Source organism: Blennius ocellaris (assembly GCF_963422515.1).
Source record: "Blennius ocellaris genome assembly, chromosome: 10".
Lineage (NCBI taxonomy): Eukaryota > Metazoa > Chordata > Actinopteri > Blenniiformes > Blenniidae > Blennius > Blennius ocellaris.
The window spans coordinates 6,163,323-6,177,597 of NC_137659.1; the positions used below are offsets into that span (position 1 = coordinate 6,163,323).

The 14,275-nt window shown below is 41.0% G+C and overlaps 1 protein-coding gene across 2 annotated transcripts; it reads left to right on the forward strand.

Annotated features, from left to right (window-relative positions):
• The first annotated feature begins 4,641 nt into the window (after positions 1-4,641).
• Positions 4,642-13,666, forward strand: LOC308135313 (tropomyosin alpha-4 chain-like). Of its 2 annotated transcripts, XM_080503220.1 has the most exons (9): positions 4,642-5,105; positions 6,928-7,053; positions 10,995-11,128; positions 11,893-12,010; positions 12,106-12,176; positions 12,295-12,370; positions 12,446-12,508; positions 12,592-12,661; positions 13,269-13,666. In XM_080503220.1, the coding sequence occupies exons 1-9, from the start codon at positions 4,992-4,994 to the stop codon at positions 13,349-13,351; spliced, it is 855 nt and encodes a 284-aa protein (XP_080359346.1). In that variant the 5' UTR covers positions 4,642-4,991; the 3' UTR covers positions 13,352-13,666. The 2 variants fall into 2 exon arrangements, with proteins under 2 accessions (XP_080359346.1, XP_080359347.1); XM_080503221.1 differs by lacking the exons at positions 4,642-5,105; positions 6,928-7,053 and adding an exon at positions 9,788-10,072.
• The last annotated feature ends 609 nt before the right edge of the window (positions 13,667-14,275 follow it).

The following is a 14,275-nucleotide window of genomic DNA, read 5'->3' on the forward strand; positions in this document are numbered from 1 at the left end:
GCTGTGGCGTTCATGCTTTTATTAGAAATACTTCAATTAACAGTCGTTACATTGGCTATGCTCTTATATATAGTATCTTATTGTTATGTATGTTGTTTATTATTACTTTTCTCCTATGAATCCATTTCACCTTATTATCCATTATTGGCTGTTACCCGTCATTGTTGCAACACTGAACTTTCCCCATTGTGAGATAGACAAAGTCTAAAGTCTTTTCTTATTCTAAACACTTGTGTGATTGATTACTACAACTTTGTCATAGTATTTTTTTCGTATTTTCTTCAATTATGGCTTCAGTCTTGTGTATGTATCTCACACATTTTGTTTTCTATGAGAAATCCTTCGTGATCAGCCTAGCAGTAGATTAATTGATAAATGACGAAGGATACACTCTGCACAGACTACATGAATTACAAATATTAAATGGATTAACCTCACAGCACTCCCTCGAGGGAAATATGTTCCCACGGCTATGCAACAGGTTTTACTTGTGTGGCTCGGACAACAATGTGCCATCACAAAAGGCATGCAGAAAATAAGAGTGAATCATTGTTACCCATTCATCTTGTGTACCACTTTATTTGGGGTTGCCGGTCTGCAGAGGTGTAATGGACCCAGCCATCAAGCCAAAGAACTTTCTAACACTCTGATCTTTGTAAGTATATGTGAGCTATGGTGCAGGGAAGCCTTAAGGATTTGCTCTGCTATTTTGATAATGCTCTGCTCAGACCTTAAGTCATGCAGGAGCTTTGCACTTTTAATACTAGAGCACGATGCAGCGTGTCAGAATGTGTCAGGGCCACGGCTTCTCTGTGGGAGCAGGACTGGTGAAGGGATATTTGCTTTTCTGAGCTTCGATAGAAAGTGAAGCCATTTCTTTGGCCCTTTTTTTTTTATTTTTTTTTTTTAATAAGAGCAGATCTTCTGGAGAGTACAACTGAAAGAGGTGTTGTTTCTGTGTGCTCTCCTATTTATGATCAGCAGTGGATGCACACTGCAAAGTTTCAGGAAATCAACCACTTTCTCATTACTTTTCACAATTTTTCATCAGTATGTTTAATAATTCAGCGAAGAAGTGGCAGCATGGTGCTGTCACGATCAAGTTTGCGTATTCTCCCGGTTTCTTACACATTTTTTTTCAAGTCTTCACTCACAATCCAAACACATTTATGTAAAGTTATTAGGTGACCATAAAATCTTTAATGTGAATCCATGTGACCTTTTAACTAATGTGTGCGGGGATTGTCTCTAACCCACACAGCATTAACTTGGAAAGAGGAAATAAAGCATATGAATGTGTTATTATGAAGGAACAGAATGAACAGTGATACACAATTCAGTTCCACTCTCAAGTGTACGGGGTTCTACTAATTTCCCTGAATGACTTCAGATAAGAAAGTCTCCATCCAAGCAAGAGAATAAGAGAGGTGAATTAAAGTCAATGACTTTATTTGGTAACCACTACATGATTTGTTCTAAATAGTGGTTTAGATAGGGGTTTCATTTATCTTTGAAACACTCATTTCCCAAACAGCTTTCCTCCATATGTTGTACTTTAACATACTGATGTTGGTTCTGCTGCAACGAAATGTAAAAATTACTTTTGAGGGATTGTACTATGCATACAGGTGTTTAATAAAAAGAAATGTTAATGTTACTGTGTGCTGTTGAATAGATTGTCCTCAGCTGAACCTAAAGGCTACAAAAGGCTTAAAAGTTAATCATCAATAAGACCTCAGGTGCAAAATTTTGCATCAGATACTATATTTCCACCACATGGGTCAACAGTCAGTGCACTGATGCTAATCTTTTCATTCAAGCAATCCAAATGTGTGCAAATCTTCACAGTAACAATTGTTGATTTAGCCAATTCAAAACACCAGTAGCTCACTCTGTACACAATGCTGATAATCATCCCTCAACCACCAACCAAATTTTGATTCGCAACCAAGCAGTGAAGACCTCTGAAATGTAACAAGTCTAAAATTACAACATCTATTGATGCGTCGGTGTATTTTAATACAGAAAGTGGAGCTGGCTTAGCATTAAAAAAACAGTGAATACTTGTTCAAGTACAATGACCAAAACGGCTCTTCTGTCTTCTCTGACACACTTTTAAGAAATCATATCAAACAAGGTGGAAAAAAAACTAAACTTGTTCAAATTAAATGTATAGTTGGGAAGAAAAAAAAAAAGTTTCATTAGTAAACGCTGCCCATGTTCCGAGTCTTCACTCGAAAAGCTTTTTGGCACTTGGATCGTCCAAGACAACTGTGACCTGGCAAAGTGACAGATCTCTGTGTCCCCTTGGCGAGTAAGATGAAGTCTAGACATTGTCAGAAGTCACAGATACAGCTGGACCGAGTCACCGAGCCAATTATAACAGATTGCCACTTCGCTGGCATGCTTTCACATGCTACAGCCCGTGTTTGTGTCCTGGCGGTGCTGTTAACAGACATGTTTTTACAGAAGCCTCCAAGCTGAACAGGACTGATGTGTTTGCTCCGGTTGAGGTATGGAGGCTTGTCTCTGCACACTATGACTCAGTGTATCATGCAGGTGTTACATTTGATTTGTCAGATGTGTAGGGATCGTCGCAGCACACTGAATAGTTTCCCCCGGGAGCGTGATGACATCACTTGTTCTGTCTGCTGTTGCTTTGAATTGATCCCTGATCCAATCGCATCTTAGTTGGTGTTCTTCATGGTAGCACTAATGCAAACGCTCATCCGGTCCACTATTCCCATTGCTTGGTGATTTATACTTAGCAGGTCTTTCACTCTACACTCCCAAGGCAATACTGTGGCTTTTGGGGGAGTTTTTACCATACAAGGAGAAGAGGGGTTTAGCATGGTTTCCTGTGGGAGGGTTCTGATTTCTCTCACTCCTCTTCTGAATCACTCTGTCTCGATTTCTCCTGGGCCTCGCCTCCTCTCCCGATTTCTCAACCTCCTCCTCCTCTTATCACTTTAAATCCTGAACAAGTATTCCACCAAGCAAAAGCGCTTCCAAAGTCAATATTTGCAGCATCGAAGACAGCTTGTAATCATAGCAGTGTGTGCAGACGACGTCCTGTCCTGCCAAACATGTTACTCAATTCCAGACTGTTTTCACCAAATGTCATGATGTCGGCTTGTTTTAACCCAAAGATTTTAAAGAGATAAAACAACCCCCCACACACACACACTTTCACAAATGTCTGACAAATAAAGGCTCCAGTTTTCTGCCGTTGGTGATGACTCTCACACTCATTGTGTTTCCTCTGGGTGACTTCCGTGAGTGTAAATGTCAAACTCAAACCACAGAACTAACGTGAGCTTCAGAACTCACTTTCATCCATGGTTTGATAGTATACAGTATTCTGTGGGTACCTTAGCCACCTTATCCATCTAACAAAGTGAGATTACGTCAAGAGAATAGCCTTGGTTTAGCTCTCTGAATTTCTCGTGCTTAGGGGTCTGTCTGTATCTGCATGCTCTCCCTGGTTTACTCCATGTGCTATGGTTTCCTTGCACAGTCAGAAGACATGCATGTGAGGTTATTTGGCCACTCTAAACTTGTTCGCAGGCATGAATATGAATGTGTGACTACGTATCTGCCTCTGTGACGAATTGACAACCTGTCCAGGAAGTAATCTGCCTTCACTCTTTATCAGCATGGATTGACACCAGTCCAGAAAATGTTAATTTATTGAAGGAAACTTCCTTTCTTAGTCTCATCTGAAAGGTTTATACTTTGATATATTTTTTTTCACTCAAACTTAAAATTCATGCAGAAAACACAGATTATCTGATCATTTCCTCCTTCCTCTTCAGTGTTCGCTGCACCAGAACATGACCATGGTAACAGCTGGCATCAAACCAGTGAAAGGATAAAGTGAAAGAGATATGACACGAAAATTAATCCATTCGTCAGAGTCGACTGCTCTTTGCACAACACAGGATTCTTTGAGTTTCCATGTAATTGTTATTTTTAGACAAGGCAGCTGGCAGAGACCAGGAGAAAGCAAACAGAAAGGTCCATCAGTGCAGATGTCTATATAGACATGGAAAATATAAAGGCTGTACTTCTTCATTTCATCCTAATTCTACTGTATTTTAGATCTAATAGTGTGAAATTAAAGAACACGAGGTAATGAACTTAGAATGCTTAGATGTAGAGTGCAGTTCATAAAGTGTTTGTGCCTCGCAAGTCCTGGAAAGCATGTCTAAATAGAGGACTGTCAAAGCAATAGTAATTAAGCAGATGTTAATTGCAGTGGACCTGTGGTTTATGTCTGTGGAACTCAACTGCGACGCGCCGACTGCCTGGTGTAGCTCACAAGCAGACAGCTCTTTCCCCCAATTTTCTTTGGCTGGATCATTTTCCATACAGCGCTTTTTCATTCAGCAGTAGAATGAAAACTATGTCCTTTTCTAACCAACTCTGGTATTAACATCATTTTGAACATTCCTAAGTAACAACCCAGGCGTATAGATAGCACAAAGGGGGAACAAAAATGACTCGTATTACTGATGTGAACCGGGATCTTTTGATGTCTTGATGCTGCTTATCAGCTTTTCACCTCACATTTCTCTCCTGTTTTATTCCCACCTTTTGAAAGAAAGGTCCAAACAAGGACATGGGCCGTGCAATGCCAAACATCAACACCTCCACAGAGACTTTGAGAGGTGAAGTTTAGATTAGGGACGGAGGTGGGAGGGGGTTGAGGGGCGCACAGTAAGTTACGGAGTAGCCAAGGCGGGGAGTGGCGGATGGGGTAACCACTGGGAAAGGGCTTTCACTGGGACTGAGGCTGCAACCTCCAGCCAAGTTTAAAGCACACGGAGCTCCACAGACTCTCAGTTTGCATCCTCCTCGCTGAACTCTGCCTCTCCTCCTCTCCTCCTCTCCTCCCGCGAAGTGTCTTCCTCTCAACGTCGGAGCCGGATTCAAGGAACGCAGCCTTTTCCTCCTGACGCCTCACAAGACACCGAGACCCAACTGTCGCCATGGAGGCCATCAAGAAGAAGATGCAGATGCTGAAGCTGGACAAGGAGAACGCCATCGACAGGGCGGAACAGGCCGAGACAGACAAGAGCGCAGCGGAGGATAAGTGCAAGCTGGTAAGACGATGAAGATGAACTTTAAAAGGGGAAATCACAGGATGGGTGAACTCTGTGTGGGGTTATTGACCCAACAGCAGAAAATCTAAATGAGGCACAAAATTCTATGCGCAATATTTACACACCAACAAATTAATAAAAAAAATTAACCCAGTGCTATATATACATATTTATAAATGCTTAAAAAATTCAAAGTGAGGTCAGTGTAATTATTTCAGAAATGTGGGTGACTATATTTTTTGTCCATTTCCTAAAATGTTGATAGTCTCACTGTTATTTCATCAAATTGTTTCATTCAGAACATCATAATGTTGGCACTTTTCAGTCATGATTTGCATATTAAAAGACTATTAAAACACAATGGCACAATGGTAGTGGCAGTAAATTCCCATAAACATTAAACACAGAAATAATTGTGCTAAAATAACTTTTGATCTTCATTTAGTCCAAAACACAAACCGAAACGATCGTGTGCAGAGGGGGATCAGCATGAAATGTCAAGTATTTACCAGCAGAATTGCGGAAAGCAGCTGATTGGGAATCCTTTCATGTTCAGCAGACATGAGGCACGCAGAATCAGCATGACAAGATCTGTGAAATCAACAAAATATATGTATGCAGCTGCAGAAGTTAAACATGAGCAATCGATGTCTGTGGCTTTAGTTGAGTGAGAAAACTAAAGAAATATCTGCACGTCCATATTTGGTGCTGTGCTGCTCGAGCCTCTGACAGTCCCACAGAAGCCTGGCTGATTCAGTGACAGCACTTTGAATGACTTGATTCAAGGAAAAGCAGAATATAGGGACGTAATAAGATATTCGAGGGGTCTAAATAGGCCGTTATTGCACAGCGGGGAGTTGTTGTGGTCATTTTTTGGTGGCACGAAAGGAATGTCACAAACCAGAGAGCTGGGGAGGCTCGGACAATGCAGGATCCACGTTTAAGCGAGTGGAAGGAATCTGAAGTCCTCATGATGTCCTCAGGGAGCACAAGCAGTGACACTTGTCAGTGGCACTGCACATATGGAGCAGCAGTTCATCTTGTGCCTGAAGAACCAGTGAACATGAAACATGAGAAGATCTGTTAAGATGGCCAGGAGACAAGCGGCACCAAGAGATGCTTATATTTTACTATTCTTGGCAGGAGTGAAGTGAGCATCAGAGTTCACTTACAATGTGGTGAAAGTAAACAAAACTAATACACGATATCAGTGTCGGCTACTGGGTTGCATGAGCTGCAAACTCCAGAAGTGTCAGAGCCAAATGACAACAGAACTTCATTCCCTGTAGCCCTGATGGGCCAAGTTACTCCTGATGATCCTCAGATCTGTGAGTGAATGATTCACTTCAGAGTTATTTTCTAATGATAAAATCCCTTGGATGACGACTGCAAAATGTTTTATTACTAGTAATAGTTAAGCCATTTTTTAATTTCCTTTTTAGTCCTGCTCGCAGAAGCTAAAGAAGTAGCGATGTGAGTCAGTCTGTGTCCACACAGTTGTGAGGTAAATCATGTGTAGACGTTCATATTTGCCACTGGAAGCATCGTAGCGATGCTCTGTCTTTACATCTTTCAGCAGGTGAATTAAAAATAGCTCCAGTTACTCAAAAATGGATTTACCATGCCTTTACATACATAGTCTTTAGGGATCTTATGAATTCTTTGGCGGTGATTATTAACTTTTGCTCATTATTGTTCACGTCAACATTCAAGATACATCCTACCCACAACACTGGTTTGTGCCAAGTTCAGTTCTACTTATCTTGACAAGATGAAAAGATGTTTATGTTACTGACTTTCTGTCACATTTGTCCTCCCTCAGCTGGAGGACGAGCTGCTCGCCATGCAGAAGAAGCTGAAGGGGACAGAGGATGAGCTGGACAAGTACTCAGAGGCCCTGAAGGATGCTCAGGAGAAGCTGGAACTATCGGACAAGAAGGCCACGGATGTAAGTCGGCAATCTGAAACAAAAAGCCAGGCCCGAAAAAATTATGAACCACAACCCTTTGCGATGCACTGAACTGTGTCATGATGAGAATGCACAAGAACAAGTTTGCTTTCTATCCAGAATAGTTATATCATTATAGGAGATGTTATTTGCACTCGTTTTGGCTTCTGTCATCTAAAACAAAGAAAGCAAAATGTCCGGACTGGTTGTCTCAGGGTTCAGCTGTTTCTATAGCGACCAAACATGGCTCAACACAGACATTTAGAAACACAATATATACCAAGAATAAACTATAAACAAACAAGAAAATCAACTTTGAAAACATTTAACACTAAACTTTCACATTCTCACAGAAAACAGTGTATTTCCTCAGCATCTTTAGAAATAACTTGTGAATAGATTATTAATTAAAGTGACCATGATCTTTCAACCTAGATTTTGCTGGGAATAACCAACTTAATGCTGGCTCACTGGGGCCTGTAAGTGAGCTATTTCTCAAGCACAGACAAAAACTTGGCCAGCCTGTAGTCGACCAGGAATCTCAGGAATGCAGCTTAAGCAAACAGAGAACCCCATACTGCAGCGTCTAATGAAATAAATGCTTCAGACTTTCTGAGGAGGCATATATATAATGTGTTCTCCTCTGGATGGCCTCACACTAGCTCCCATGAGTGACCACCGGCATCTTGGTCTCTGTCAATTAGCTCAAAAAGCACTTTTCTACTATAATCCTGTTTAACACTGAGGTTTCTCAGTGAAATAATCTGTAAACAAACCAAGTAAATGTATGTATTTGAAGTCATGAGAAACTGCTTTTACTCATACAAAACAATGTATACTCCATAATCTGCTTCGCTAGTTTTAAAACCACAAGTCTCTCTTCAAGATCCATAAATAATAGTCGAAAGGACAAAATTACTACTTTATATCGACTTCATTTTATAGATATATTTATTGTTTGTCTTTGTAATATGATTTAGAAATGTTATGGAGGCAAAGTGAATTTAATTCCTTGCTATTGATGACTTCACATGAAATTAAAAAGTACTTTTAAAGAAGAGTACTTTGTACTTCTACTAGAGTATAATCGCAGAACTTTTACCTGAATTTGAGCATGCTTTGAGCCACACAGTTTTGTAGTTGTTTTGACTCATAGGAAAGGCCTCTTTAGTTTTGAGTTCATTTTTGGTTTGGGGGACCCTTTTGACCTCCCCAGGTGGGTGGGTTTTCTTTTGGTACTCTGGATTCCTCCAAAAGTTATCTCTGATTCTAACTTGTCAGTAGGAGTGAGTGTGTGTGGGTGTCTGTGTGGTGGACAAGGGAACAGGCTAGGGTGTACCCTTCTATAACAAGTTCAGTACTATATTAATCTTTTCTTGTATATTATGGCCGATAGTGATTCCATCCATCCTTCTCTCCTTGATACCCTATACCAGCTGATTATGGGTGAAGGAGGGCAACCCACAGCCTCCCCCCTGAACAGGGACGACATGCACAGCGCAAGGCTGCTGCCACATACTGGGGTCTGGATCTATAGATCTTGTAAAAGTAATTTCTTGCATTTTCTACAGATGTTGTAACTGATGATCTCCTGCATTCACTATAAACATAATAAGATGATTGGGTGAATTACATACTACAGGTGTAATAACAGAATAGAATAGAATAGAATAGAATAGAATAGAATAGACTTTATTAATCCCAGAGGAAACATTTTCAAAGTGTTGCTTACCCAGAATAGAACATTAAAATATCAAATGATTAACCATGATCGTTTCCAAGGCAAAATAATAATTATATATGTACACAGGAAAAGGGCTTGACAGTAAAGATTGTATGACATTGTTCGATTTAAATACGATAACAGGTAATTTTCAACACTTTTTGTTTGCAAATGTAACTGCCAACTGCCTGCATTTAATACAGATAAAGGAACTTTTTTTTTTTTTATTGTATCTATAACGCCAGCTGTCACATTCAAAGATGTTTCTCTGAACCATTTCCGCACTGTGAGGTTCCTTTTTCCAACTGTGTCCTTTGTCGACCTCATTTAATAACATATAATATTTCTCCAATCTCGCATCAGGTGCTTTTTGTTCCATTGCTTCTTCCTCTTATTCTCGGGGTGGTTTCTGACGCGTTCGACTGACACAGAAACCGGAAGAGTAAAATGTTCCAGAAGGGGGCGCTATGGGAGCGCGCCTCCGCCACCATGGCTGTGGGTCATGTCTGCAACTAAATCAATTTACATTCCAAACCACTGCAGGCCAACAACCCCCACAAGGATTACTGCCCCCAACACCCCACCCATGATCCCTTCTCCTCCTCCATTGAGGAAGTAACTTCCACTGTTACATTTTACCTATTTCACTTTTACGCACGCGCAAACACACCTTTTCTTCCTTGTTCCAAAACGTCGTAGCCGATCATACTTCATAAGCTGTGTAGAAATGAATCATATATGTGAAACACAATAATGACTCAGGCAGCACCCTTCCTCTGCTTCCTTTTGGCAGCCCCCCCCCCCCCCCCCGGCAAACTTGCGTTTGCCTTATAAGTCCACAATGGATCGTGCGTAAAGTGGCGTTACACACCTCTTTTGTGTAGGAAAAGAGCAGTCCCTTCCCCTCCTAAATCCTGTGATGTCATCTGAGACAGGCTTCAGCACAGGATTGGAGGATCTCGACATAAATTTCCTGAAAACTCCCTGCCCTTTTTTTTTCTCCCTCATCCCTCCCCAGCACGTCTCTGATTTCCTGTTCGAGAGGGAGAGAGAAAAAAAAGTTTTCACCGGAGCCTTCCACTCCTGATCAATAAGTCCGACGGTCGCTTCGGACTTGGTCCATTTGGTTTTGTGGCAGTTTTCTTCTTAGTTTTTGAGGAAGAACAAAAAGCGATCGCAACAATGGAGATGGTAAAGAAGAAAATCCAGGCGCTCCAGCAACAAGTTGATGAGGCAGAAGAAAACACACTGGCGGTACAAAGGGAGTTGGACATTGAACGGGAACAGCGAGAAAAAGTGAGATAAATCCTGATTTTAAACACTTTTACGCGAAGTTTTCTTCTTTATATGATGCGCACGCACCTATAGGCGCGTCTTAACTGACTATTGAATATTTTCCCTTTAGTTTTTCATTGTTGGACTACGACGTTAATCTACTCCCAGCCCGTTCCTGGCTGGCTGTCAAACTGTAAAAGTGTGCGTTTAATCGTGGATTGATTCGGTTTGGGTTGGATTTAGTCGGTTTTGGGGTCCGTGTGCTTCCGTACAGTCGTGTCAAGAGACAAGTTGAGACATAATTGTAGCGACATTCCTTTGCAGACTTTTGTTGAGCTGTTACCTAACTTCAACCCGCCCCACATCCACCCCGCACCAACACCTAGAGACCGCAAACTCACTGGCCTCCTTTTCTTTCAGCCTCATGCTTCAAATCTTTATAGATTATTCGTAAAAAGTTACTTTTTTCTCTCTTTAAGAAAGCTTGAAATGCCCACACCTTGTTCTGCTTTATTATAACGATTAAAGTTCTTGTCCTACTTTATATTTTTTTCTTCTCATTTTTGAATGAATCTGATTTACATTTTGAGACTGGCAGGCCTTCCTCCTCCTCTTCAGCTTCCTCACAGGAAGACGAGAGCAGGCCTGGCTATCTGTGATATCAATCCTGCAGGAAACGGCAGAGCAGGAGCAATCTGTTGTCCCCACAAACATTCAGGGGTGAAAAGAGTCGAGCCAGCTGTGCCGTTTCACATAAGAAGAAAAGAAAGAAGGAAAAAAAAACCACCCCCCTCTATATGTCGTCAGCATATTTCTAAAGTATCTGGTCAAAGTCCAGGACTCCTCCCGGTGTCTCCAAACGAAACTCATTGAAGCAAAGGTCCTAGGGAATAGGTCATCAGCTTGACCTCTAACCCTTTTTCCTCTCGTGTTTTTGCTAAAGGCCGAGGGCGATGTGGCATCCCTGAACCGCAGGATCCAGCTGGTGGAGGAAGAGCTGGACCGCGCGCAGGAGAGACTGGCCACAGCCCTGCAGAAGCTGGAGGAGGCCGAGAAGGTTGCGGACGAGAGCGAAAGGTGACGTCTGTGCATCCTGCTCTTCCGATCATATTCCCAGAAGCCAAACGAGCAGGTTTTGACACATCTCAGCCTGGTATATGTGTTAAAAAAAAACAAAAAACTTCATTAACCACACATCATGAGGTCATGTTACATTCTAACCACGTTCACCGTTTGTCTTCCTCATAGCAGAACAATCTGAGCAGATGCATATAATTGACCTCACTAAACCCAGCCTCATCTCCATTGGCTGTACGCAGTGACATAACCTTTATGGAATGTGTTGTTCATTCCCTTACAAGTACATTTTTAAGCTTTGAAGAAGCAAAAAGAAAGGGAATCTTTTAATTGTCTGAACTTTCTCTCCTCACCTTGGAGCCCTGATAGAAAAAAAAAACCAAAAGGTTTTGCCATGTGGAGTGGAGATGATGTTTTTGCAAATCTGGAAACATTTACTTTTCCATGAGAAGTTACAAACTGAAACCTTTCTACAAAATTCTCTGGCTGCTTCCATGATAATAACAGGTTACATAATCGTTTTAATTATTGTAATTACAAGTTGTGTTTTCCGTTGAGATTTTAGAAGTCATTTTGGCTGAGTTAAAAAAAAAAAAAAAAAAAATCTTCAAGGAGAGTCAAAGTATTGAAGCTTTAACCCCAAAAAAGTTAACTGAAATCTGAAGTTTTAACTGATATGTTCAAGATGGCCTTTGATTTGAATACTGCGAGTGTTTCTGTGGCTTCGTCGCGCTCAAGATTTTTACTTTTCCTCCCATGATTAGAGGCATGAAGGTGATCGAGAACCGAGCCATGAAAGACGAGGAGAAGATGGAGATTCAGGAGACCCAGCTCAAAGAAGCCAAACACATCGCAGAGGAGGCCGATCGCAAATACGAAGAGGTACCGAAGCAGAGATCGCGTTTGATTTTCAAAATCTAGGTGCATTTCTGCTCCTGCTTGGGTGTGAATTTCCGATTTAAAATGTCATAATTCAGGTGGCTCGGAAACTGGTGATCCTGGAGGGCGAGCTGGAGAGGACGGAGGAGAAGGCAGAAATCGCTGAACTGTAAGTTCAAATGAAGAAAAAAAAAGAAGTGCATATTCAACATATTCAGAAGATGGAGAATTCACTAAAAAAAACACACACACACACACACACACAAAAATTCTCTGTTCCCCTTTAGTAAGTGCCGCGAACTCGAGGAGGAGCTGAAAAATCTCACCAACAACCTGAAGTCTCTAGATGCTCAGTCTGATAAGGTGAGATTATTTAACTGTACTGGAGGGGAAAATGTCTAAATAAATTCATTTAACTCTTCTCCGTCTTCCATGTAGTACTCCGAGAAGGAAGACAAATACGAGGAGGATATCAAAGTCCTGAATGACCGACTTAAGGAGGTACATTTAACGTCTGCTTCTACTTCTAATCTTGGTTAAAGTGCATTCTGGTTGGTTTACATTCATTCTTGTTTCGGAAAAAGGCCGAGACCCGTGCAGAATTTGCCGAGAGGACAGTGACCAAGCTGGAAAAGTCCATAGATGACTTAGAAGGTGCATTTTTTTTTTTATTATTATTTCAGTCACTGCACTTGCTTCTTTCACCTGGATGTATGGTCTCAAATCTGATTTCTATCTGGTTTCTTTCTTTTCCCTCTTCTGGTTTCCCCCGACGTGGTCTGCACAACTCTGCACTTTCCTCTGAAACTCCTCCTCCTCCTGCGGCTGCTCCGCCTCCGTGTTCTCTCACCTTTGTCCTGCAGATGAACTGTACACTCAGAAGCTGCGGTACAAGGCTATCAGCGAGGAGCTGGATCATGCCCTCAATGATATGAACACCTTGTAGTCCTCCAGACAGCATGCCCCCCCCCCCCCCCCCCCTTTGCTGGAAGCACTTTTTCGTCTTAATCTTTATCTTCGCTTTGACTGCTCCTTTTCTTTTGCATTGAACTGAATCTCAATAAAGATGTTATTTTTCTCTTTTACCCTGTCTTCTCTCGTTTCACTTGTGCCTCCGCTTCACATTGCAACTGTAACCCGTCAGTGGTTTGAGCTTTTATTGGTTTTCTCAGTGCTGATCTCATCTGAAATGGGTTTTACTCATTGCATTGCACCGGTGTGACTGTTTATCTGTTACAACTTTTTTTTTTTTTTATTGCAGAAAAACTAAAGAATTCAAAGGAGGAAAACCTAGAAATGCAGCAAAAACTGGACCAAACACTGATGGAACTCAACAGCTTGTAAAAAAAAAAAAAAAAAAAAAAAGGCCACGGAGAGCATCAAGTGCAAACAAGCAACAACAAAAAAAAGCATCCTTTTTTGTTTTGTAAAAGATATTTTCTACATGCCATCCAATTCTCTGTAACTTCACTCCTATCTTGTGCTCATTAATCACATGTGCCCCTTTTTATATATTTATGGTTCTTTTTGTTTCCTTTTTTCTAATTTTTAAAAAGTGGTTTCGGGTCCAAATGATTTCAGTTTGGGTGCTGGACAAATTGTGGTGTAAAAACAAAACTCTAAGCACAAATAAAACTGATCGTGATCATGGTGATGTTGGTTCATGCTGTGACGGAGTGACTTTTATGTTTATGCTGGCTGCATATGTTCGAGTGTCCTCGACGGGGTTTCAACACGCAGTTATAAACTGTACCTGGGGGGGGTACTGCGACATGTGCAAACATGCAGAGTTTTCACAGAATGTGCTCTGCTAAGACTTAAGAATTTGTTTTTTCTGGGCTCCTTGTAATCCAGAGTCTCAGCTAAAACACAATCATTAAATAGGATATTTTAGAAGGGGGATGTGGAAGTTAGTTCAAATTGAGTGAAAAGGCTAAATCAGGGGTGTTAGACATAATATTTTCATCTTGAGTGGGCCTGACCAGTAAAAGAGTGTAATAACCTTTTAAAGTTTTTATTTGTTGTTGCAACATATGTAAATTCTTTTAATGGATATTTTAATAACCTTCAGGTGCAAAATATAGTGAAATGTTGCTGAAACTCCAGCTGCTGCATTTTGCATCTTTATAGACATCTCAGGTCAAGTCTCAGTATTGTGTCTGCTACTCTTGAGGAATCTTTTTAAAAGTCCATGGTTTCTTCAAATGTTCACAATTTGCTGGATACTTTATTCTATTCTATTGTATTTTATAACATTCCTAGGTACCA